General features: G+C 36.1%; 1 protein-coding gene across 2 annotated transcripts in view; it reads left to right on the top strand.

Moving 5' to 3' along the window:
• RNF13 (ring finger protein 13) overlaps positions 1-27,180 on the top strand; it is a 172,228-nt gene that overhangs the window by 105,228 nt on the left and 39,820 nt on the right. For both annotated transcript variants that reach the window (XM_011958945.1, XM_011958944.1), the window contains 3 exons: positions 582-669; positions 7,245-7,335; positions 18,602-18,707. In XM_011958945.1, coding sequence (XP_011814335.1) covers positions 582-669; positions 7,245-7,335; positions 18,602-18,707 — 285 coding nt within the window. The remainder of the gene's footprint in view (positions 1-581; positions 670-7,244; positions 7,336-18,601; positions 18,708-27,180) is intronic.

The raw sequence follows: 27,180 nt of genomic DNA on the forward strand, positions 1-27,180 counted from the left end.
TACTTCTAAAAGCTTTCTAAAGGAATTTTACAGAATATTTTGGATGATCAAGCTAGTGATATGAATTGGTTCTGTCTGACTCATTTCTATGTGTTAGGCATGGTATTAAGCATTTTAAAAATATTATTTTACATATTAGAGGAATATTGTCATTCTCATTTAAAAGGTTAGGAAACTGAGGGTTACAAAAGAAGTAATTTGCTCTAGTTCATCCCACTAATTCATGGCAGAGGTGGGAATTGAATGCTCAGTGTCTGGCGACTCCTAAGCCTGATTATAGCAAGTTTCTACCTCTTTCGAGCAAAACAGATTTATTACTTTGGGTCCTTTCAGTGTTTTAGCTTGTATCCTCATCCTTTATTTACTTCAGCAGGTTTCAGCAGTAAATAAAGGACATCCTTTATTTACTTCAGCAATTGTAAAATATCTATATGTTTCAAGAGCATACCTGAGATTTATTTCTACATATGTTCATAATCTAGTCCTAGGTATATAGTATAGACTTGTTGATTTAGAGTTGAGGGACACTGTGACAAACCACTGTCTTCCTTATAACATGATTTTTTTTTTTTGATTTGCAGGTTTTAAATGCACAGAGAGCGGGATACAAGGCAGCCATAGTTCACAATGTTGATTCTGATGACCTCATTAGCATGGGATCCAACGACAGTAAGTACAGGTATCACTTTTCTTCTCTCCTGTTTGACAGATCATTTGTAACTAAAAATTAACAGGATTTTCCTTCTCTCATTTTCTTTTTAAAAAGCAGAATTTCTTCTCTATCAGATAATCCCTCATTCTTAACTCTCTTTGGATGATTTTATTCATAGTAGAGATCAAAATGACTTTCTTTTCTGAACAGCTTTTTTTAAACATAAGTGTTTTGTTTATTGATGTATTGTTAAAAACCAAAATTTTAACAAAAACTGGGAGAAACAGCTTTAATAGGGATAAACATGCTGAGTTAAGAATGCCATAGAGGGCGTTTTTTAATTTATTTAGAGATTCACAGCATTATTTTAGGGTCTGCACATAAACTAAGTAGCTGCTATAATCTGCTGAAATTCCAAAGCCACATACTTGTGCTTCCTTATACCAGTTGGTTTAGTATCCCTTTGTCATACACTGGCGTGTTCGTAGTTTCTCATTTCAGATGGGAATGTTTTCCTTACTCTCTACTAATTATTGGCTTGTAGGGAACAACGAGCCAATTTTAGTGACATAACTGGCTATAATAAGACACTGACTTTTAAGCTGTATGCCTCACTTAATGTAGTTTCTATCACTCAGGGCACTATGGGGTTTTATCAAAACCTTTCTAATTGATACTAAGATTATTTACTGTCAACACTTATGATTAGAATTTATTTTATTTTGTTTTGAGTGCATAACCACAGTATATTTTGCTATTAAGTCCTATTGATTCATATTTTCAAGGTAAAGTGAAGTATGGACATAAAGCTATAGACTGATAGAAAACACTGGAATGTATTTAGGAGTTTAAATAACTACATCCTGAAAAGGAAATATTTTATATTCCTTAACCAAAAAGCCTTATTTTAGCCTATAACAGTGTTTTCTGTTGTTTTTGTTTTTGCCCTTCTTTTTTCTTTTTTTTTTTTTAAGATGGAGTTTCACTCCTGTTGCCCAGGCTGGAGAGCAGTGGTGTGATCTCGGCTCACTGCAACCTCCGCCTTCCAGGTTCTAGTGATTCTCCTGCCTCAGCCTCATGAGTAGGTGGGATTACAGGCACCTGCCACCATGCCTGGCAAATTTTGTATTTTCAGTAGAGACAGAGTTTCTCCATGTTGGTCAGGCTGGTCTTGATCTCGTGACCTCAGGTGATCTGCCTGCCTCAGCCTCCCAAAGTGCTGGGATTACATTCGTGAGCCACCTCACCTGGGCATTTTTGTCCTTAACCCTAATAGAGTGAGGCAAAATTATATAAAAGGTAAAATTTATTAATGCATTTCTTAGGTAATTTATTTATATTTTAAATTATTATTTTAACCTCCTAGCTGATTAAATCTTTATGACTGTAGAGTCCATTAAGTACCCATGAGAAGTTTTAGCATTTCAAGAATAGTTTGACAGCTACTACATGGGAATTATAGGACTTACTTAAGTGAGTTTACTTATCAAATAAACTGGTAATGTTAGTACTGCCAATTTGACACCTTTTACTTCTCCTCCTTTAACTATTACCCTCTTAAAAAAAATTATTCCAGTTGATACATCCGAGGGTCAGTAACTTTTGTGATCAGTATACATTTATTGGCAAAATGGAAAGCATGCATAGTCTGAAAATAGATAGGCCTGAATTTGAAATCAAATCCTACTTGTATCAGTTGTATAACTTTGAGCAAGTTACTTACTCTTTGTATGTTTTGCCAAAGTTCCAAGCCCAGGATTTAGCAAATCTTCAAGACCTTCTCAAGGGCTGAATATGTTTTGGATTGAACAAATTGATTATTATTTGTGAACTATTTACTCTTTTGACATGTTTTCAGTAAAAATTTTTCAGGCTGAAATTGTCAGTTCCGTTTATCACTTATTTTTTCTTTATAATACTGTAAAACCTTTTTGTGATAATCATGTCAGCTCCTAAAGAAAATATGTTCAATATTAAAACTAGCACATAACCATATAAGCCTGCTGTTTCCATGGAAATGTTTCAACTGAGTTGTTATTCAAAGACTGCTCAGAATTTAGGTTCTTGACTTTGTTGCTTAGATTATTATCTGTGATATTTTGCTCCATCTTTGCCCATGTGTTTAAGCATTTTATATGTACAGAGACAAATGTTGTAAAGATGTTTACCATTTTCATCTTTACTGTTACTTGGTAGAGGTAAGAAAAGCATAGATTTATCAGAAGAGGCTTGTATCTGTCCCTCTTTTCAAGGCCTTCCCTAGGAATACTGATATCGTATACTAAGTAGAGATACTAGTGCCTGGAAGCAAAAGGAAGTTTTAAAAGCCCCTTCCTGTTGACACTTCACATGAGGAATATACCAATTTTTATTTCAGCCAGAAATAATGGATTAATTCAGTGAGCCAATAACATTCTTTATCTTTAGGAGACAGCAGAAAGTGGTAGGAAGGATACCAACTTCAGAAACGGGAAATATGTGTTTTTTCTAATACAGACTAGTTGATTTATGAGCCAGGTACCTGCACCCTCAGGAAAGTTACTTAATCTTTATAAGCCCATTATTTTCATCTATAATAGTGTGGATAATTTTAATAATTATTTGACCTGACGAGTTTGTGAAAATCTTATGAGAGAAGATATATGAGAAAATCCATGCAATGGCAGAGTGAGAGGAGCCTAGATAAGGAATAAGAAGCCTCAAGTTTGAGTCCAAACTGTGCAAATATCTAACTGTATAACCAGGTCAAGTTATTACTATCTCTGGGTCATTTTTTTCTCCTTTTTTTCTTTGATTTCTTCCTTCAACAAATGCTTTTTGACAGCCTACTGTGCACTGTTTTAGGCATTGTGACTATAGCAAGTAATGATGCAGTCAGAGGCTCTGCCTTCATATCTTTCATTGAGGGAGTAGAGTGCAGTAGTTAAGAGAGTACTTTCTGGGTACTGCCTGTCAGGGTTTGAATCCCAGCTCTACCACCTAGTAGCTGTATGACCTTGGATACATTACCTACTATCTATATGCTTCAGTTTTTCTGATCTGTGAAATTGGGATAATGATAGTATTTAAGTCATTTAGTTGCTCTAAGGATTGAATGAATTAAAGCCTGTTAAGCATCTAGAAGACTTCCTGGTTCATAGCAGTAATGTAATGGTTGTTCAGCTATTATTATTGTGATTATTATTTTATTGCATTCTAGAGTGGGAGAGAAGAAATGAATACGTAATCAAATAGATGTGCTATAATGTCAAGTAGTGATAAATGCTATGAAGAAAAATATCAGTTAAGGGGATATAGAATGACAGAGATGAAAGGAAGGCAGCTATTTTAGATAGGGTGGTCAGAGAAAGCTTCTGTGAGGCATTGCAATTTGAGCACACATCTAAAGTTAGTGGCTGAGTCATGCAGATTTCTGAAGGAGGGTATTCCAAGGAGAAGGAACAACAAGTACAATAACTCGAAGATAAAGCATGCTTGGTGTTTCCAAGGTGTGGCATAAAGCCACAATGGCTGGATTAGTGAACAAGGGAGGGAGTGGCAGGGGATAAAGTTAGAGAAGGAGCCAGGGGTCAAATATGATGGGCCTTATCAGCCATGATAAGGACTTTGGAATTTATTCTAAGTAAGTTTTAGGCTGGGTGCAGTGGCTCAGGCCTGTAATCCTAGCACTTTGGGAGGCCAAGGTGGGAGGATTGCCTGATCTTCGGAGTTCGAGATCAACCTGGGCAACATGGTGAAACGCCATCTCTACTAAATATATAAAAAATTAGCCAGGCGTGGTGGCATGCATGCCTATAGTCCCAGCTACTTGAGAGGCTGAACCACAAGAATCACTTGAACCTGGGAGGCAGAGGGTGCAGTGAACTGAGATCGTGCCACTGCACTCCAGCGTGGGCAACAGAGCTAGACTCCATCTCCAAATGAATAAATGAATGGATGAATGAATGAATGAATGAATAGGTTTTAAACAGCTGTGTAATATGATATATTTTATAAAAGGAGCACTTTGGCTGTTCTTTGGAGAGAACACTGAAGGTGAAAGATGAGCAAAAGTGCCAACAGAGAGAAGATTTATAAAGTTGCTGCAGCAGCCAGGCAAGAGTGATTTTGGTTTGGAGTATTAGTAGTTAAAGTAATGAGAAGTGGTAGGAATATGGCTTTATTTTGAAGCTGACAGGATTTGGTATAGGGAGTAAGGGAAAGGGAGAAGTCAAGGATGACTCCAAGATGTTTAGCCTGAGAAACTAAGTGAATGTCTATGCTGTTTACAGAGGTGAGAAACAGAGTTGATCAATTGAGGGAAAAGAGACATTCAGAGTTCAACTGAGAAACTTTGTTTGAAACATCTCTTAGGAAATCAAATGGAGATACTGAATGAGCAATTGGATATACGAATCTGGAGAGGTTGGGACTGGGTCATTCAAATTGTAATTTATCTTTGTTTGGCAGTATATACCTCACAGAGTTGTTTTACAGATCAAAATAAAGTGAGTGTTTTAAAAGTATTTTGTGAAGTAAAACATACTTAGTTTTCAGTAGATAATGTTGCCATTTTCAAAATGATTCCTCATATTTGCTTACAATATTTTCTCCCTTTTTCTTAATCATTTTATTAAAGTAAGGAGCTTTCTACATACATCTCTTTAGATATCATAATTCAAAGAAGCTACGTTACTTCCAATATTATTAGCCAGTAGTCACAAGCCAAAAGTTCTTCCTTGAGTTTGTCATAGTATCTTGATGAAAGAATAAAACATCATACACAGGGTATATAATTGCAAGTTTTAAGTATCAAAATAGCTTTAAACTCATATGTGGTACAGAAAATATCTTAGCAAGATAGAAAATATCTCCCAAATATGAAAAATATATATAGTCGTATAACAATACCTCTGCATCTATTAAAAAAATGAAATAATGCCTATAACTCCAGCTACTTGGGAAGCTGAGACAGGAGGGGCACTTGAGCCCAGGAGTTACAGGCTGTAGTATGCAATGGTGGCATCTATGAATAGCCACTGCACTGCAGCCTGAGCAACCTAGCGAGACCCTGTCTCTAAAACAAATAAAAATAAAAATAAATGATGAGGTAGAGCTGTATTTATTGACATAACAGGATATCTGATCTGTATCATTGTGTAGAAAAAAGCTTACACTTTAAACATTATATGATCACATTGATGTAAAAAATAAAATTGTATTGATCACATTGATATAAAAATAGTGATTAAATATTTCTTGACTAATATTTTTTGTTTCTGCCCTCTTTGGGCTTTGGGGCTTACATGTTTTTGTTTTTTTCTGGTGTGTGTGTGTGTGTATGTGTGTGTATGGAGGGGTGTGTGTGTGTGTGTGGAGGGGGGTGTGTGTGTGTGAAAGACAGAGAATGTGTGAGAGTTGAGTGTTTATATTTGCATAAAACAATCTAGAAGTGAAAAAAAACGTACTCTACCAAGGATATCAAGATTTTAAACCTTGTCTTTATAAGGATGAAACAATAACAGCAAAATAGATCAGTGATTTATAAGTTTAGGGGGAGGGGTTGACTGTATGAGGGAATTTGGTGGGTGATGGAACATTCTGTATCCTGTGATTGTGGTTATAATTGTATGTATTTATCACAACTTACAGAACTGCTTATTACTTCAAATAAAACATTTGTCCTTGGATGGGAAGGATTATGGTTTGGTTTTGTTTTCTTTTGCTTTACTTGCCTCCCCCTCTTTTAAATGCAAATGAATATGCATTGTTTCAAAAATGCAGAACAAAGTTATTTTGAAAACTATAAAAACGAAACAAATGGGCCTTCTCTAAAACCAAATGTGTTAAACTAACTCACAGCTAATAATGAGGCTGCTTTTTCTATTAGCAACATTAAGAGGATTGTTTTTATTTCTATTCCTGAGTAATGGGTAATTTTTACAAAATTCTTTTTCGGTGGCATTTGATTTTGGTTTTGAATATGGGTAGAAGAGTCAAATATCTTAAGATACCAATCAAACACAAAGCTTTGCCATGAGCGCCAGGCTTATGAGGAAGTAGAAATTTACCCAGCTTTCCTACTCTATTCCCTTTCTCAACACCTGTCAGCCTTTCAGTCTGGAAAGCCAGAGATGTGTGGCATTACTTTTTAGATTGTTGTGAAGTTGTCTTTTCTTATATTCTCTGGCTTATACCTCTTGTGGAAATGGGTATGTAAAAGAAGCTTTTTCTCTTTTTCATTTAGGAATTAAGTTATGTGTGGGAAGAAAACCTAAAATTTCTTCCTCATCTTTCTTCTCTAACAAATTATGTCTAGAGAGGAAGAATCAAATGGAAATATTAACAATAAAAATTATATCTCCATCTCATAGACTATTGAGAGAATTCAGGTAATGTATATATGCAAAATGTTAGCTTTGTTACTGTAAATGTTATGTTTCTCAACCATTTTGATGATGAATAAAATCTGCAATCTGGAAAATCAAGCAATAGACAATCAAAGTTGATTATAATTGTTTCCAGTTGCATTTGCTGCTATTATGAAGAAAGTTAAGTTGATTATACACTAAGTATGGGCTTTTAAGAATAATTTTATTATTCTTTTATACAGTTGAGGTACTAAAGAAAATTGACATTCCATCTGTCTTTATTGGTGAATCATCAGCTAATTCTCTGAAAGATGAATTCACATATGAAAAAGGGTAAGTAATGGATATAAAAAATCATGTTGCTTAAAATTCTCCTTTATATTAAGGTAGAATTATATAATATTGTAATCAGATTATGTTTCAGAATGAACTCTGTAGTGCTAAATTATCCCTTTTTAAATCATTATGCTTTTAAGATGTAGTATTTTAAAGTATTTTACTACTTTTTCTTTGTATGATTATGTTGAAAATGTATTCATGCTAGTGAGGGTAAGTCACCCTTCTTGCTAAAACGATAACTTTTTTCATTTTACAGTTTAATCAAACTACTAGTATTTTAAAACAATGCAATTTATGTTTATATGACATTTTCTATTAAGAAATGTTTGTATATTACTAAAAGATATTTTATATATTATAAACACAGAATCCAAAACAGTGTGTTAAGTGACTAACATTTACAAAGACAAAAAGTCAATTTTCAAGTTTTAGAAGTTTGATTTGAATGAGAACTTTTATATGAAACTCTTCTCCCCACCCCCACAAAATAATCTCATTGCAAAGATAACATGCGGACTGAAATTAACTTGAGGCACAGCTGTCTCAGCTAATATAGAAAACATAGAGAAAATGGTACAATGAACACTTCAGAACTTCTTCTATGACACAGATCCCCAAAACGTAGTGGACCAGAACAGACTTTTGTCTAAGAGGAACAACAACAATAATAATAATAAAAGCAGCCAATATTTATTCAGCATTTAGCAAAGCTGGGTACTCATAAAGTAAGACTTCTGTATTTGTTATCCATTTCATCCTCACAACAACCCTCTAGTGGTTGTTATTATTATCACTTATTATCTACATTTGCCGAAAGAGGAAACTGGCACAATGAAATCCAATTCTAATTATTTAGGGGGAAAAGAAATCCATGAACATTTGTGTTTGAAAATGCATAGAAAAGAAGAGGGCAGGGTTTTCTGTTTACTGTTATTGTTAGTTCCCCACTACAGTGTTGATATTTAAAATACTGTTCACATATTATATGCTCAGAACATTAAGTTAAGGAATGTAATTTTGGAAGTTGTATCAAAAACAATTGTGCAAAGTGGTGTTTTGTCAGCCATATTTGCTTGGTTAAAAGAGAGGAGAATTAGTACTTGCTTTTACGTCAATATTGCTCCCCCATTTAGAATACTTCTATATATTTTAATATGTATTTTAAAGAGTATTTTTTGTTTTTAATTATAAAACCATACTTTTTAAAATTAAAAAGTAATATATAGATGCTAGCAAAATATGGAAAAATTGAAATAAAAAACATTTAAAGTGCAAGTCTCTATATGGCACTATTGTCTAACAACTGCTGTTTTTTAAAAAACCCTTTGTTTTTCCCCATATTTGATTATTCACATTAATTAGTGATCACATGTTCATAAAATGGAACCATACAGTACATAATAATTTGTAACTTGCTTTATTTCCTTAATGTTTTGACCCTTTCCAGGCAAATACAAGTTTACAAACTCTCTTATCCCACCTCTTGGCTACAGATATATTGTGGCACTGAAAAATGTTTAAATTTTAAAAAGTTAAATAATATTCCAAATAGAATTTGAGGCAACACCCCATAATCAAGCAAATTAATGTATCTGCAATAAATATGTGACTATTTTTTCCTGTCAGTTCACTTTAAGTTGACTGTCAAATGAATTGCAAACATTATTTTTTAAAGCTTTTTAGGTTTTAGAATTGGTCATAAGGAATTGTAGAGCTGTACATAAAGATCTATTCTATCTATCTATCTATCTATCTATCTATCTATCTATCTATCTTATCTATCTACCTACCTACCTACCTACCTATCTACCTATCTATTTATCTATTTATTGTCTACTACCTACTTTACCCTCAAGCCCCCTCTCTTTCTTTCAGTGGGCAGAACTAGGAAATATATATGGCTTTTAAAGATACAGTAAGTCATGAGTGTATACAATTGCTTTCAATTTAAATTCAGAAGCCTAGAATTTTTACTTTATTGATCTTAAATGGGTATTTTATTTTTCTATGCTGAAAGACACCAACATAATAATATATTGTCTTTTCTAATTGTAGAGTATATACACAACAGACTCAGAAGAAGAATATCAATGCTAGTACCAACATTTTTTTTAAAAACAGTTCTTTCTCTGCTTAGAGTATATCATAATAGATAAGTTCAAATTAATTATTATTATTATTTTTTTTTTTTTTTTGAGACAGGCTGTTACTCTGTGGCCGAGGCTGGAGTGCAGTGGCATCATCTCAACTCACTGCAACCTCTGCCTCCTGATCTCAAGTGATCCTCCTACCTCAGCCTCCCCAGCAACTGGGGGCTAAAGGCAAATTATTTTTTTAAAAGATAAGTGAAATAGTCTGTGTGCAGATGTTATAAATTGAAAACACAGGTTTATTTGATTCATTTGCTTTCAGAGTTTAGAGATTGCTCTCCCTACCCCCAAGTGTGATTTTAAAAATTATGTATAAACTTTAAGTCAAAATCAGTGAAACAATATATATTCAAAGAAGTTCAGATTCTAAGTATCATCCTTCTTGTCCATCTTGTTCCTCTCCTTACCTTATAAGTAACAATTTAAAAAAGATTTAATTTATTCTTTAGTTCATTAAATTTAAAAATATACAGGAAAATATATCTCCTCTCCCCTATCTTCTACCCTTACTGCATAAACAATATTCCCCATCCTGCTTTTGACTTAATAGTTTATCCTTGAGTAGACAGAGATATTCTTCATTCTTTTGTACAGCTGCATAGAACTCTTATTTTGTGGATGTTCTAGTTTAATCAGCCAGTCCCCTGTTGATCAGCATTTGAATCGGTTATGTTATTTTGTAATTAGAAATACTGCTGTAATGCATAACCTTATGCCTAAGTGTTTTCATGTTTTTGCCAGTATACTTTTGGAATAGATTTCTAGAAGTGGGATTGCTAGTTCAGAGGTAAATGTATATGTATTTTTGCTAGATATTGTCAATTCCCATCCATAAGGGTCATGCCAGCAGTTTATGAGGGTGTCTCTTTTATTGTAGCCTCACCAACAAAGTTGTTGTCAGGTTTTTTTATTTTTACTAATAGGTGAGAAATGGTATTCTGTTATCATTTTCATGTGTATTTCTCTTATCACAAGCACATTTGAGCATTTTCTTCTTATGCTTACGCACTACTTATATTTTATTTTTTATGAGCTGTTTATCTCTAGGCCGTATTAGATTGTTGGTCATTTTCTTCCCTATTTTTATAAGTTCTTTATTTTATTAGGTATGTTGGTCCTTTAATTTTTAATATTACAATATTTTTTGTATTTTGAAATTTTTATTTCACTATGGTGTTGGGTTTTTTTTTCAATATAACCAAAAATCAAATGTCTTTTCCCTTGGGCTGTTGGTCTTGAGTCTTAATAAAGTTTTCCCTACTCCTGTGTTATAGAGGAATTCACCCACATTTATACTTGTACGGCTTCATTTTTAACATTAAATCTCTGGTTCATTTGTAATTTATCCTATATATGGCTTGAAGAATGTATCCAATCATATCTTTTTCCAAATAGCCATCAGTTATTCCAATGGGTTTTTTTGGTCCTTCCCAGTGAAATTTTTAAAACAATTTTATTGAGAGATATATCACATACCATAAGGTTTACTCATTTAAAGTGTAAAATTCAGTGATCTCAGTATAGTTATAGAATTCTGCAGCCATCATCACATTCTAATTTTAGAACTTTTTCAATATCCCAAGTAGAAACCCCTTACACATTTGCAGTCACTTCCTGTTCCCCAGTCCCTTCTCCTCCACTCCAGCCCCAGGCAATCACTAATCTACTTTCTGTCTCTATGGATTTGTCTATTCTGGTTATTTCACGTAAATGGAATCACATAATATTCTTTTATTTTTTTTTCATTTAGTGTAACATTTTCAAGGTTTATCGTATTGTAGCATGTATTGGTACTTTATTCTTTTTATTGCTGGATAGTATTCCATTGTATGGATATACCACGTTTTATTTATTCATCAGTTGATGGACATTTAGCTTGTTTCCACAACTTGGCTATTATGGATAATGCTTTTTTCACTATTTGTGTACAAATGTTTACATGTGTGTATGTTTTTATTTCTCTTTGGTATATACCTAGAATGGAATTGTTGCATTATGTGGTAACTCTATGTTTAACACTTTGAGGAACTGCCAGACTTTTTCCCAAAATGCCTTCACCAATTTATATTCACACCAGCAATGTATGAGGGTTCCAGTTTTTCCTTCCAAAGGAATTTAATAATCAACTGGTCTAGCTTCAGAAAAACCTGATGAGATTTTTATTGAGATTACATTATATTCATAAATTAATTTAGGAAGGATTGACATTTTTAGGATAAGTCTCCTTATTCAAGAATGTGGTATGTCCTTTCATTTGTTCAATTCGTCTTTTTTTTTTTTTTTTTTTAGAAAGGGTCTCACTCCAGTTGCGCAGGCTAGAGTGCAGTGGCGCCAGCTCACTGCAGCCTTGATCTCCGAGGCTCAGGTGATCTTCCCACTGCAGCCTCCTGAGTAGCTAGGACTACAGGCATGCACCACCTTGCCCAGCTAATTTTTTGTATTTTTAGTAGAGATGGGATTTCACCGTGTTGCCCAAGCTGGTCTTGAACTCCTGGACTCAAGCAGTCTGCCCACCTCAGCCCCACAAAGTGCTGGGATTACAGGTGTGAGTGAGCCACTGCACCCAGCCAACTCTGTTTTTATGTATTCAGTTTTGTTTAGTTTTTTTAGTCCAAAATCTATGTGAGATAAACATTTCTTTTTAAATTTATGCCAAGGTATTTTATTATTTGCTATCATAAGTGGACTCTCCTCTTTCATTACCTCTACTAGCTGGTTTTTATTTGTACAGCTGAAAGCTCATTTTTGAGTGTTGATATTATAACCTGCAATTTGACTAAATTCTCTTACTGTTGGTGGCAGTTTTTTCATATAAATAGGAATAGTTTTATCTTTTCTTTTCCAATTCTTATGCTTCTAATTGCTTTTCCTTATCAAATTGCATTGGTAATAACTTTAACACCATGTTAAATAGTAGTAGAGATAGGCATCTTTCCCTTGTTACTCCCTTTAGTGAGAGTTTCTCTTTTCCTCTTCAAGTAAGATTCTGTTTTTTTATCATATTAATGAAGTATTCATCAATTACTGTTTTATTGTACTTTATTCTTTTTAGCTACTGTCCACTCGTCTAACTACTTAAAAAGGATGGTGTATTCTGTATTTAACAATAGTCCATTGTTTAGCCATACCCTAATTTACTTAGCCAGTAAGCCACTGGCTATAAGCATGACCTCTGGAGTAAGAGCTGCGTGGATTCAAATCCTGGCTTCGATCACTTCTTAGCTGTGTGACCTTCAACAAAAAATTTATTATCTCTGGGCTGTAGCCTCTATGCTCATTAAAATGTGAACAGTAATAGAACCTACAGCATATAGCATTGCTGGAAGGATTAAACACATTAATAAAATTCTTAGAAGAATACCTGGGACATAGTAAGTGCTTCATAAATGTTAACACTTACCTTCCAGTTTTTGTCTATTACAGAAAGTGCTACAATGATATTCTTGACCATATACTATGTGCAATTGCGCAAATGTTTCTTTAGCAAAAGTACCTAAACGTGGAATTTTTTTGATTAAGGAGAAACAGTTTTAAATTTCAGTAAACAACTGTCATATTGCCCTTTAAAAAGGGGAACAAGTTATGTTTCCACCAACATTTTAGGAAAGCCAATGTTTTCCCCTACTCTTGCCAGAAATACATATTATCAGTCTTTTTATGACCTCCCAATCTGACAAGAAGAAAATGAGTTGGTCCGATTAGCACTTCTTTGTTCACAAGGAATATTTTTATAAACTGCTGTCCTTTGTCAATTTTGTTCTGTTAAAAACTTAAATTCTAGGAGCATTTTGTAACTTTTATTAGGGAGGGCAAATTATTGGATAACATACAACTTTTACAAGTTGTAGGCAGAGACAAGGCTTGTTTTTGATCAGAGTGAGTAGTGAGGTTCACTGCAGGGATTGCTGGGCTGTGGCCTTTGGGAGGGTATTTAATCTTCATGGACATATTTTCTCTTTTGAAAATGATGAGTTAGAACGAAGAACGCTGAAGTTCCTTTAAGATTTCTGTATTCTCTCTGATGGTTAGAGATTCTATTTTTTCACATTTAATCCCTAGCACTGGGCCCAATGGCTACATCACAGTAGATATTTAGTAAATTCTAATGAAATTGAACTGCTTTTATGCTACCTCAGGATTCCTCAAGAAGACAGAGCAGTGCCCTGGCAGCAAATGGGGACACAGGACTGAGCACAGAGCCTGTTTATTAAGGGATGTAAGATGTTTAATGAGGCAGCTGTGAGTTTTGTCTGAAAGGAGCAAGTTCAAGCAAGTAGTCAGATGAAATAGTGGGAATATCCAGCAGTTGGGCTGAATACAGGTTATTGCCTGGAAAGCTGATCTATAGGACAGAAGGCTCTGCTGTGTGGCTGTAAATCCACTGAGGCACAGTAGTTTGATTGGTGGGGGTTGGATGTCAGGAAAGAACAGACAAGACTTTATGTGTCAACAGAAGGATGGGGAAATTAGACAGGTTATTATTATCAAGCTTAAGTCTAGGCAGCTGGTTTGAAATTAGCCTGGGAACTCACACAAAGGAAAATAAGACCCTATTTTCTGGGTTGCTTAGATGATCTTCAGTGATCAAATCTTAGCTGCAGAGCTCATAAGATGTGCTGTATTTAGGCATGGACATGGAGGCAGTGTGGCAGGATACTTCCTGAAGCTATTTAAATGCCTTCTTCCTCAAATACAGATTAATCTGGGACTAGGGCAAGGATGAGTCTGCAAGTTCAGCTGTGGGAGACCTGGGCTGACAGAAGAGATATAAATGGAGCCAGAGGACTGAAATTCCATTGTAGTTCTGTTGTAGTTCCCTGTATCATCACTATCACCACATCCACCATTAGCAATTTGGTTAAGAAAAAAACAGTATCTTGAATGTACATTGAGCTTTTGATTCAAGATGCTCAAAACCTTTTTTTTTTTTTTTTGAGACAGAGCCTCACTATGTCACCCAGGGTGGAGTGCAGTGGTGGGATCCCAGCTCAACACAACCCCTGCCTCCTGGGTTCAAGCTAAGGTTCCAGCCTTAGCCCCTGGGGTAGCTGGGACTACAGGTGCTGGCCACCATGCCTGTTTTATTTTTATTTGTATTTTTTTTTCTATTTTTAGTAGAATTGGGGTTCTGCCATGTTGGCCAGGCTAGTCTCGAACTCCTGTGACCTCAAGTGATCCACTCACCCTGGCCTTCCAAAGTGCTGGGATTACAGGCGAGATGCTCAAAATTTTGTTATCAATTGTTGACCCTTTAAAATCCTCGCAGCATATCTTGACAGTAAACTAAAATGGTATTTAGTTTCTAATGGAGAGCATTAATAGGATATGTAGAATATTAGATTTAGAACGTGGGCATATGAATCTTAGCATAATGCTTACTAGGAAATTCTGGAATTGATTCCATTTCTGTAGTTACAAACACACAGGAAGTTCCTAGTTCACTGGGACTTCCTGATTTGTTCTGTTTTTTGGTTTGTTTTTTTGAGACGGAGTCTCGCTCTGTCGCCTAGTCTGGAGTGCAGTGGCATGATCTTGGCTCACTGCAAGCTCTGCCTCCCGGGTTCATGCCATTCTCCTGCCTCAGCCTCCCAAGTTGCTGGGACTACAGGCGCCCACCACCACACCCGGCTAATTTTTTTTGTATTTTTAGTAGAGACAGGGTTTCACCGTGTTAGCCAGGATCGTTTCAGTCTCCTGACCTCCTGATCTGCCCCTCTTGGCCTCCCAAAGTGCTGGGATTACAGGCATGAGCCACCGCGCCTGGCCCTGATTTGTTATTTTAGCTTGCTCCTTCTCACCTGGAAGCTCTCTTTATTTCTGAGCAACCCTGGGGCTTGTCTCATAAGACAGGATTTATTTATCTCATCAAGGCTGAATGTGCCTTAGGAAGTCATAAACATAAAAAGAGAAGAAAAAGAATATGAGAGTTGTAAGCCTTCCTACTGCTCAGATACTAAGTTACAATGGGTTGAATTTAGGATATGCCATAGTCTAGCTTCTAAACCCCAACAGTGTTAATTTATAGCAGGTTAGTGGCTGTGGGGTAGGGAGGTTGTGGAGGATTAGTGTCTCATGGAAAGGCTCTTATACTTAAAAGTGGTACTGTGTCCGGAACTGGTGGGTTCTTGGTTTCACTGACTTCAAGAAGGAAGCCACAGACCCTCGTGGTAGAGTTCTTAAAGATGGTGTGTCTGGAGTTTGTTCCTTCTGATGTTCGGACATGTTCGGAGTTTCTTGCTTCTGGTGGGTTCGTGGTCTCGCTGGCCTCAGTAGTGAAGCTGCAGACCTTCACGGTGAGTGTTACAGCTCTTAAGATGGTGCATCTGGAGTTGTTCGTTCCTCCCGTCCAGAGTTGTTCATTCCTCCTGGTGGGTTCTTGGTCTCACTGGCCTCAGGAGTGAAGCGTCAGACCTTTGCAGTGTTACAGCTCATAAAGGCAGTGTGGACCCAAAGAGTGAGCAGCAGCAAGGTTTATTGCAAAGAGTGAAAGAACGAAGCTTCCAGTGGGGAAGGGGACCCCAGTGGGTGGCTGCCGCTGGCTGGCTCCAGCAGCCTGCTTTTATTCCCTTATCTGATCCCACCCACATCCATTGATCCATTTTGAAGGAGTGCTGATTGGTGTATGTACAATCCTTTAGCTAGACATGAAGGTTCCCCAAGTCCCCACTAGACCCAGGAGCCCAGGTGGCTTCACCTAGTAGATCCCGCACCAGGGCTGCAGGCGGAGCTGCCTGGCACTCCTGCGCCTCGTGCCCGCACTCCTCAGCCCTTGGGCGTTGGATGGGACCGGGTGCCCCTGCGCAGGGGCAGCGCTAGTCGGGGGGCTGGGGCTGCAGGACCCCACTGCCCTTGGGAGGCTGGGGCATGGCTGGCTGCAGGTCCGGAGCCCTACCCCACTGAGAGGCAGCTGAGGCCAGGCGAGAATTCGAGAGCAGCGCTGGTGGGCTGGCACTGCTGAGGGACCCGGCGCACCCTCTGCAGCTGCTGGCCCGGGTGCTAAGACCCTGACTGCCCGGGCCTGGCAGCGTTGGCTGACTGCTCTGAGTGCAGGGCCCGCCAAGCCCACGCCACGCCCACCTGGAACTTGTGCTGGCCCCCGGGCGCTGCAGCGCAGGCCCAGGCCGGGTTTGCGCCCGCGCCTCTCCCTCCACACCTCCCCGCAAGCAGAGGGAGCGGCCTCGGCTAGCCCAGAAAGGGGCTCCCACAGTGCCATGACAGGCTGAAGGGCTCCTCAGGCGCCGCCAGAGTGGACGCTGAGCCTGAGGAGGCACCGAGATCGAGGACTGCTTGCATGTTGTCATCTCTTAGTCCCATTGGCTCAGGACAGTTTCAGAGGGTATGTGCGGAGAACAGGGATATTGTTTGCAAAGCTGGCTGACCTGGTGCTGGAAGAGATGGTATTAAATAGAGCGGCGTAGGTCCTGCTGCTGCTGATTTTCTTTTTACACTGACGATCTGTTAGTTACTTTAGTATTTTGTGCAAAGCTGTACAAATGTGTGTGAAATCCTTTTGTCATCCCCCATTCTACTGGAAAGTGATTGAAGTAAAAAGCTACTTGTATTCTAGCAATCGTAGCAATTTTTGGAAAGTTTAAATTATTGGGGGAAATTACTGGTATTATCTTTGTTGTTGAAGCTTGATAGAGCCCCTTGTGTGTGTGTATAAGAAATAGTAGCGTGAAGATTTAAAAATAGCCTCGGAAAGAAATAAGTTGCATTCATGTTATTTGTCTCAAGTGCTGTTGTGTCCTAAGCACCTCTGTATGAGGAAAGAAGTAAATCTGTTTTTATTTTCCTTTATACTGAGAACGATTGTTTCGCATTGAACCTTTCTGTTATGAAATACCTGGCTTCACTACCTAAAAAATTAACTAGCAGTGGATAATAGAGTAGCTTTGCTGGCACCATACTAGTCTAGTAGCACAGTGAACCCAATGGAGTGATCTGTCATATCTGTCATATTACTGAACATTATCCAGACTCTTCCCTAAACTAAGGAGATTTTTAATGCAGAGCTTTGATGCCATGTAAACTTTCCTCATGCAACATGATGCGCTTATTTTGATTACAGTTTTATTTCATGGGTCCCTGTCAATTTTTGTAATGATAATGTCACAGTAATAACATGGTTAATGACAAATGAAAATTAAGGCATGTAGCATTTCCTATTCCCCACCTTACAACATACACATTTCTGTAGTTTTTTTCAGCCCAGCGGTGGAGAAGGTGAGGGATATACGGGAAGCTGTAACTCTTATGAATTATTTGACCAGTTTTTCATTCCGTATCTCATAGATAATTGTAGAGTATAGGACCTGTATCCATTGTACCTGGTACAACAGATACATGTAAAGCAGATAGGGAGGAAACAGCATAATTATCAATACTGACTCTAGAGTTTTTCCATAGGAAGAACTTATGAACAGTAATTTGATTGAGGTGGAGGTTCTTTTTGGTACCCAAGGTACTACCATGATTTTACATATAAAATACAACTTTTGCTCCAGTTACTAAATTCAATAAACAACATCTCTAGACCTGCCATGGTGGCTCGCACCTGTAATCCCAGCACTTTGGGAGGCCGAGGCGGGTGGATCACCTGAGGTCAAGAGTTCAAGGCCACCTTGGCAAAACCTTGTCTACAAAAAATACAAAAATTAGCAGGGTATGGTGGCAGGCGCCTATAATCCCAGCTACTCAGGAGGCTGAGGTAGGAGAATCACTTGAACCCCGGTGGTGGAGGTTGCAGTGAACTGAGATTGCACCACTGTACTCCAGCCTGGGCAACAGAACAAGGCTCCATCTCAAAAAAATAAAGTAAAATAAAATAAATAAATAAATAACGTATCTCCAGGATAGACACAGTAAGTATTGATTGGCTAGTTAATCATATAGGCATGCTATTAGGAAAAATATGTAAAATAGACTTAAAGATGTAGAAAGCATTCCTTAAATTATTGGAAGTCGTATTTTAGAAAATGAAATGTGTGTAGTGGATTTAATTGTAATGTCTATATGTCTGTTTTTAAAAATATTTTTTCCTGTTTTTAATTAACATCAGAATTTAACAGTTCTTCAATTCTCAATTGTTGATTTTTGTTTTCTTCTAGGGGCCACCTTATCTTAGTTCCAGAATTCAGTCTTCCTCTGGAATACTACCTAATTCCCTTCCTTATCATAGTGGGCATCTGCCTCATCTTAATAGTCATTTTCATGGTAGGTACATTAACTTTTAATAATTTTTAAAAAATAGTATGGATGAATCTAAAAACATCGTATCAAGTGAGAGAATTTAAACAATATGTACATAAAAGAGTACATATTGTATAAATTCATTTATATGAAGTTCTAGACAAAACAAAGATAATGTGAATAGAAAAAACAGGAATGGTGATTTTCTCTGGGGGGTTAGAGAGAAGTGATCGATTTACTGAAAAGAGTATGAGGGAACTTTTGGGGGATGACAGTCATGTTCTGTGTCTTGATAGAGATGTGGGTTGCAAAAATGCATGGCATTTGTCTGGATTCACAAAATCAGTTGTGTTGTACATTTCATTATATGTAAATTTTACCTCAAAAGAAAACGAACTGTAAAAAAAAATTTACTAAACTGAGTAGTGATTTGCATGCCAAAGTATTTTAGGGAAAGTACACTGATATCTGCAACTTACTTTAAAATACACTGTAAAAAAATAAGAGGAAAAAGTAAGATGTATTGATGGCTAAATAGAGATGTGACAAAAAGCATAGTAAAATGTTAATTGTAGAATTCAGGTGGATATATGGGTATTTATTATAAAATTCAGCTCTTCTGTATGTTTGAAAATTTTTATATTAAAGTATGAAAAAAATAATGTGAGAGCTTAAGGTTAAGGGGGAATGACATATTATTTCTCCGTAATGGTGATTATCAAAGTATGGTCACAGGACTATTAATAGGTCTGCAAGGTCAAAATTATTTACATAATAATATTAAGGTAATATTTGCCTTTGTTACTCTCATTCTCTTAGAGGTGTGTAGTAAAAGTTTCTAGAGGCTACGTGATGTGCAATATCAAAATATTTGAAAACAAAAGCAGTTTGAAAATCCCTCTGTATTCTATTTTTACAGGTATTAAAATAGATTTGCAAAGATATAAAAGTCCCACTGTTCTTGCCAACTTCTTTGTCATAAAGAATATGTATTTTAATATTCAGTACATTTATTATTATATTGAATTCATAGATTAGTTTAAAGATTAAATGCTATCTTTAAAATATTCAGTCTTTCTATCATGCTATCGTATTTTTAAATTTACTTATTTAGGTCTTTCCATCAGTTGAACAATAATTTTTCTATAAATGTTTTGCATGTCTTCTTTTAGACTTATCACACATACAGTTTTTCTTGCTACCATAAAAGGGATTTTTGAAATTATATTTTATAATTGGTTATTCTTATAATTGAGTATTAGAGCATTGCTTTTTATTGAACGTTTAATTTTGGAATAATGTTAAGATTTACAGAAAGTTTGCAAAGAAGAGAATTCCTGTTCATCCCTCATCTACTTTCCCACATTGTTAAAATTTTACATCGCCAGGAGACTTTTGTCAAAACTGAGAAACTGACATTGGTACATTACTATTAACTAAACTCTGCATTTTGGATTTTACCAGGTTTTTCATTAATGTACTCTTTCTGTTCCAGGATCAAATCTAGGATACCACATTGTGTTTCATTATCCTGTCTTCCCTCTGGTCTAGGACAATTTTGCTGTTCTTGTTTTTCATGGCCTTGATAGTTTTGAGGAGTACTAGCCAGGTATCCTGTAGAATGTCTCTCAGCCTGATTTTTTTCTCATGATTAGACAAGGCTACAGGTTTTCCAAAAGAGTATCACAGAGGTGAAGTGCCCTTCTCATCACATCATATTTGGGGGTATATGATATCTGTAGAACATCACTGATGATGCTAACCTTCATTCCTTGGTTGAGGTAGTGTTTGCTGAATTTCTCCATTATAAAGTTAATATTTTTTCCTTTTTCTACTCTGTTCTTTCTTTAGAAGTGAGGCACTAAGTATAGCCCACTCTTAAGGTGGGGGAAGGGGAGGGCATATCTGCATTATCTGAAATTCTTCTGCAAGGAAGATTTTTCTCTTCTCAGCATTTATTTATTCAACCAACCACTTACATTAGTATGCACTCATGTATATTTATTTTACACTTAGGTTATAATCTAGTACTATTCGTACGTTATTTTTGGTTTTTGATTGTTTTTAAATTGTTTAACTTTGGCTGTTGTCATGCTGGATCTTATGTTCCTTTGATTCAGTGCTATCCCTTTTTAAATGATTATTAAGCACTTCTTGACTACTGTCTTATACTATAAGATGCTTCTTTTTGTATTTTTCTTGTCCCACCCCTAGCATCAGACCTTTTCCCAAGGAGTCTTGGTTTTTTTAATTAGAGAGTTGTATTTAGAAAGCAAGGTTTGGTCAGAGGACATTATTGATTTTTATGTATTAATCATGTAATCATGTCATTAATCATTAATCATGTAATCGTGTACCAAATTCCATTACAGTAATTTGTTTGTTGATTCCCTTGGGGTTTCAACGTAGAAGCAAGAAAGTAGAGAGTAAGTTAGAAAACCAAACAACAAACGAACGAAAATACCCTTGGAAAACCAGGAGTACAAGTGAATATCCTTGTACAGAGAAAGAATATAGACTAAAAACTTAAAATAAACATTATTAAATGGTGAAATGCTAGAAGCCTTCCCTTGAAAGTCAAGAACAGCGGGGCCGAGTGTGGTGGCTCACACTGTAATCCCAGCACTTTGGGAGGCCGAGGCAGGAGAATCTGAGGTCAGGAGTTCAAGACCAGCCTGGCCAATATGGTTAAATCCCGTCTCTACTAAAAATAGAAAATTTAGCTGGGCGTGGTGGCGGGCACCTTCAATCCCAGCTACTCGGGAGGCTGAGGCAGGAGAATTGTTTGCACCCAGGAGGCGGAGGTTGCAGTGAGCCGAGATCTTGCCATTGCACTCCAGCCTGGGCAACAAGAGCGAAACTCCATTTCAAAAAAAAAAAAAGTCAAGAACAGGAAATGGATGTCTATTGTTCTACCTCCTTTAACATTGTGCTATACTATATTTTTTGGGAAAATAAGAGGGAAAAAGCAGTATAAGTCCTGGACATAAATCAGATTTTTATTTGCTTGACTTTTTAAAATGGGGTGCTGGATTATATATGTCTTTCATCTGTTGTAGTAATAATTGATTTTTCTTTCTTTTATCATGTTTATGTTGGGTTACATTAATATGCTTTGTAAATTTTGAAATTCCATGTAGTCTGTGGATAAATCCTGTTTATGATGTATAAATTTTGCCCTTACATCTCTGGATTATTCAGATTTCTAATATAGATTAATTTTTTATACTTGGACATCGATGTAAAAATCCTAGAATATTAGCAATCTGAATATTCAGGTAAGAGAAAGCTTTGGTTTTATGGGGCCAGAATAACCTTGACATCAAAACTAGACAATCCCTTGAGCACTGTTGGTAGGAAGGTAGAATGGAACAACCACTAAAGAAGACAGTATGGCAACTCCTCAAAAAATGAAACATGGAATTACCATACGAGCTGGTAATTCCACTTCTGGGTATATACCAAAAAGAATTCAAAGCAAAGACTCGTATAGATATTTGTACACCATGTTCATAGCAATATTATTTACAATAGCCAACGATGAAAGCAACCCAAGTGTACATTGACGGATGAATGGATAAACAAGATGCGGAATATACATACAATGGAATATTATTCAGTGTTTTTAAGGAAGGAAATTCTGACACATGCTACAACAGAGATGAACCTTGAAGACTTTATGCTATGTGAAATAAGCCAGTCGCAAAAGGACAAATACTGATTCTACTTATACGACATACCTAGAGTAGCCAAATTCATGGAGACAGAAACTAGAATGGTGGTTGCCAGGAACTGAGGGGACTGAGGAAGGGGGAGTAGTTATTGTTTAATGGATACAGAGTTTCAGCTTAATAAGATGAAGTCTCTGAATGGATGGTAGTGATGGTAGCACAACAGTATGAACGTACTTAAGCCATCGACCTGTACATTTAAACGTGGTTGAGATAATAAGGTTTATGTTGTGTATATTTTACCATAATTTAAAAAAAAACTAGACAATCAAAATTATAGCTCATAAAACTAAAGCTTTCTCTTACTTTCTAAAATAGTTTTTTTTTTTTTAAGAAAATTTGGGTTATCTATTACTTGACATTTTTGTAGAGGATGCCTATAAAATCATCTAGGTCTAGTGACTTTTTCATAGTTATGTAGACATTCAGATGGTTTTCCAGTTCCTACTAAATTGTATTTCTAAGAAATTTCCTGTTTTCAAGTGTAGTGGAATAAAGTGATTTATAATATTCATATACTCAAATAACAGAGAATTTCTACTATTTGTGGAATAAGTTATTTTTATTCATATCCATCTGTGCCTTTCACAATGTTGTCAGAAATTATTGCCTTATTAGTCTTTCATAGAAGTAGGTTTTCATTCAATAAATATTTATTCTGTACGTATGGTGAACTAGGCACTGTTCAAGGGTCTACAGATTCATCAGTAAACAAAATCGGTAAAAATCCCCAATGTTAAGCCGCTTACATTTTGGTAGAACTGAATGCTAAATTCTTTACTTTCTTTATCTTTATCATGAATTTTTGTTCTTATCATTTCCTTTCTTCTACCTTGTCTGGTTGTATGGCTTTTCTTTTTCTACTTTATTCAGCCAGATGCTTATTTTTTTCTTTCTAGTATATGCATTTAGGTTATAAATTTTTCTACAACAATAACTTTAGCTGAAACTCACAATTTTTGATAAGGAAAATTCTTGTTTTCATTCGACTTAAATTTAAAAGTTTTTCGTTTTAATGTAGGATGTTTCTTTATCACTCTTAATGTTTCAATCCATATGAAGGGGGAACTCAGTTACTATAACTCTTAACCCTTCTCTGCCCATTTACTGTTTCCACCTTAGAGGAGATAAAGTATCTTATCTGTGTGGCATATTTAGGAAGAATAAATTGGGCACACTTGGCTCAGCTCCACCATCTTTGTTTTGTTATTAACCTGACTTTGGGACATAGATGTTGATTCAGCTCCTCCAGGGTTAGGGCTGGTTCTGCAATTCTGCAACAGGGTAAAGGGAAGGCCTACTTCATTCCAAAGTTGTCTTTGTCTACATCTGAGTGGCTAAGGCAACCTAATTCTATTGCTCAATAAAAAATTATGTTTCTTGCACCGCACAGGGGTCATGCTAATCTTCTCTGTATCATTCCAATTTTAGTATATGTGTTGCTGAAACAAGTACAAAAAGTTCTGTTTCTCTCTCCAGTGAGTTAGTTGTTTCACCTTCCTCCTTCTGGCCATTTCATGGTCTTATTTCTGAAATTATTTAGAATCTAGGTGGCATGCTGATTATAACACCCCCTCAGAAAAGTAGATATTCATTATGAAATTATTTCAGTACAGTTTTACATTTCCAAAATACGTATTTTTTTCCTATTGATTTCTAATTCAGTTGTGTTGAGGTAAGAAAACATTGTATGTTATGGATTCTTTGGTTATTTTCAAAAACCTCCTTTGTGGCATGGTTTTCTGATTAAATTTTGTAAACGTTCCCTGTGCTTGAAAAGACACAAAGGGCAGTTCTGTGTTCATTAGTTCGAACTTGTGAATTTGTTTTGTCTAGTCTTTTAACAGTTTTATTGAGATATAATTAACGTAACTTAAAATTAACTCATTTAAGTGCACAATTCAATAATTTTATTTGCAGAATTATGCAACCATCACCACAATCGTTAATAATTTTCTGCGTTCTTTTTCTATTTTCTGAAACTGTGCTAAGAATAGAACAATATTATGAGCCACATTTTATTATAATTTTAAATTTTCTAGTAGCCAAATTTAAAAGGTTAAAAAAAGAAAACAGATGAGATTAATTTTAATACTATATTTAACCCAGTAAATCTAAAATATATAACAACATTCAATTAATACAAATATATGATATTTTTACATTCTTTTTGTACAGTGTCTTTGTAATCTGATGTCTACTTTATACTTACAGCACATCCCAATTCAGACTGTCTATGTTTCAAGTGCTCAGTAGTCACATGTACTTGGTGGCTACCAAAATTGGACAGCACAGGTCTATAGTCTTAACAATTTTTTGTGTGCTTATGCTATAAGTTGCTGAGCTTGTGAATGTGTGTATTTCACTCTTGTTTCTAGATGAGGTGTTGTTTTTATTGTTGTCATGACTCTCCTAATGATGCTTTTTTCCTTAAATTCTATTTTGCTTGATATTCTAGGCTTCTTTTGCTTAATATTTTCATGGTAGATCTTTATCCTTTTATTTTATTTTTTATGTTAATTTGGTTATTTTATGCAGGGTCTTGCTCTGTCACCCAGGCTGGAGTGCAGTGGCACAATCATAGCTCACTATAACCTCAAGTGATCCTCCCACCTCAGCCTCCCGAGTAGCTGGGACTAGGGGCGCACATCACCATGCCCAGCTAATTGTTTTTATTTTTTTTGTAGAAATGGGGCCTCTCTGTGTTGCCTAGGCTAGTCTCAAACTCCTGGGCTCAAGCAGTCCTTCAGCCTTGGCCTCCCAAAGCACTGGAATTACAGGTGTGAGCCACTGCACCTGGTCCTATCCCTTTATTTTTTACTTTTATTTTTGTCCTAATGTATCATTCAGTTTTAATCTTGTGTCTTGTAAATAGCATATGATTGGAATTTTTTTCTTATACAATGTGATACACTCCTTTTAAATACTGGTGAATTTAATCCATTTAACATATATTGTGGTCACACATGTATTTGGATTAATTTCTGTTGTTTACTTTTTATTCTGTTTTTCTTCTGTGTAAATTTGCATTAATAACTTTTACTTTCTTTTTCCTATTGATATGAAAATTTGCGTTATATTGCTCTTCTTTTAGTGGTTACCATTAAACTTTAAAAAAATTTATGGAGGTATGATTTGATATAATAAATTACACATATTTAAATTGTACACTTTGGTAAGTTTTGACATAGGTTTATATGCATATATATATCACATATGCATATGTATATCACATATATATCACACATATCATACACATGTGTAACAGATATGTATGTATATACCTGCGAAACCACCACCACCACAATCAAGATAATGAAATATTAACCACCCTAAAAAGTTTGGCAATGCCTTCCTTCTTCACCTTCCAACTTTTCCTTCATCCTCCCCTCGCCACCCTTCTCCATGCCCAGGCAACTACAAATCTGATTTTAGTCACTCTAGATTGCTTTGCATTTTCTACAGCTTTGTATAAATGGAATCATAAAGTCTGTACTCTTTTGTATCTGTCTTCTTTCTGTCACCATAATTATTTTGAGATTTATATATGTTATTGAGTACATGGATTATTCATTCCTTTTTATTGCTGAGATGTATTCCATTGTGTGAATATACCATGATTTGTTTACTCATTTACCTATTGATCAACATTTGGGTTGTTTCTAGTTTTTGGCTATTACAAATAAAGCTGACATGGACATTTGTTGTATGGAAATATGCTTTCATTTCTATTGGGTAAGTATATCTAGGAGTGGAACAGTTGGGTCACAGGATAAGTGTGTGTTTAGATTCATAAGAAATTGCCAAGCTCTTTTCCAAAGTGGTTGTACCATTTTACAATCCCACCAGAAGTGTATGAGAGTGCCAGTTCCTCCACTTCCATGCCAACACTTGGTATATAGTCAGTCTTTTACATTTTAGTCACTCGAATAGATGTATTGTATTATAGTATTTGTGATTTGAATTTTTGTTTTCCTATTGACTACTGACATTGCACATCTCTTCAAGAACGTATTTGCTGTTTGTATGTCTTGTATGGTGAAGTATCTTCAAAAATTTTGTCCATTTTTTCTGTTGGGTAACTGTTTTCTTATTATTGAACTTTGAGAGTTTTTTATATATATTCTGGATACAAATCCCTTGTGTATACAATTTGCAAATATTTTATTTCAGTCTGTGGCTCATCTTTATTTTTAATTTTTAAATTTTATTTATGTATTCATTTATTTACTTATGTTTTGGAGACAGGCTCTCACTCTGTTGCCCAGACTGGAGTACAGTAGCACAAACATAAATCACTGCAGACTTGACATCCTGGACTTAAATGATTCTCACACTTCAGCCCCCAAAGTAGCTGGAACTGCAGGCACACGGCACTGCACCAGGCTAATTTTTTTCTTTTTAGAGATAGGGTCTCACTATGTTCCCCAGGCTGGTCTTGATCTCCTGGCCTCGAACAATCCTCCCACTTCAGTTGTCTTTTATTTATTTATTTATTTTGAGACAGAGTCTCGCTCTGTCGCCCAGCCAGGCTGGAGTGCAGTGGCCAGATCTCAGCTCACTGCAAGCTCTGCCTCCCGGGTTTATGCCATTCTCCTGCCTCAGCCTCCCTAGTAGCTGGGACTACAGGCGCCCGCCACCTCGCCCGGCTAGTTTTTTGTATTTTTTTAGTAGAGACGGGGTTTCACCATGTTAACCAGGATGGTCTCGATCTCCTGACCTCGTGATCCGCCCGTCTCGGCCTCCCAAAGTGCTGGGATTACAGG

The sequence above is a fragment of the Colobus angolensis genome, unplaced genomic scaffold, assembly GCF_000951035.1.
Source record: "Colobus angolensis palliatus isolate OR3802 unplaced genomic scaffold, Cang.pa_1.0 Scaffold48, whole genome shotgun sequence".
NCBI lineage: Eukaryota > Metazoa > Chordata > Mammalia > Primates > Cercopithecidae > Colobus > Colobus angolensis.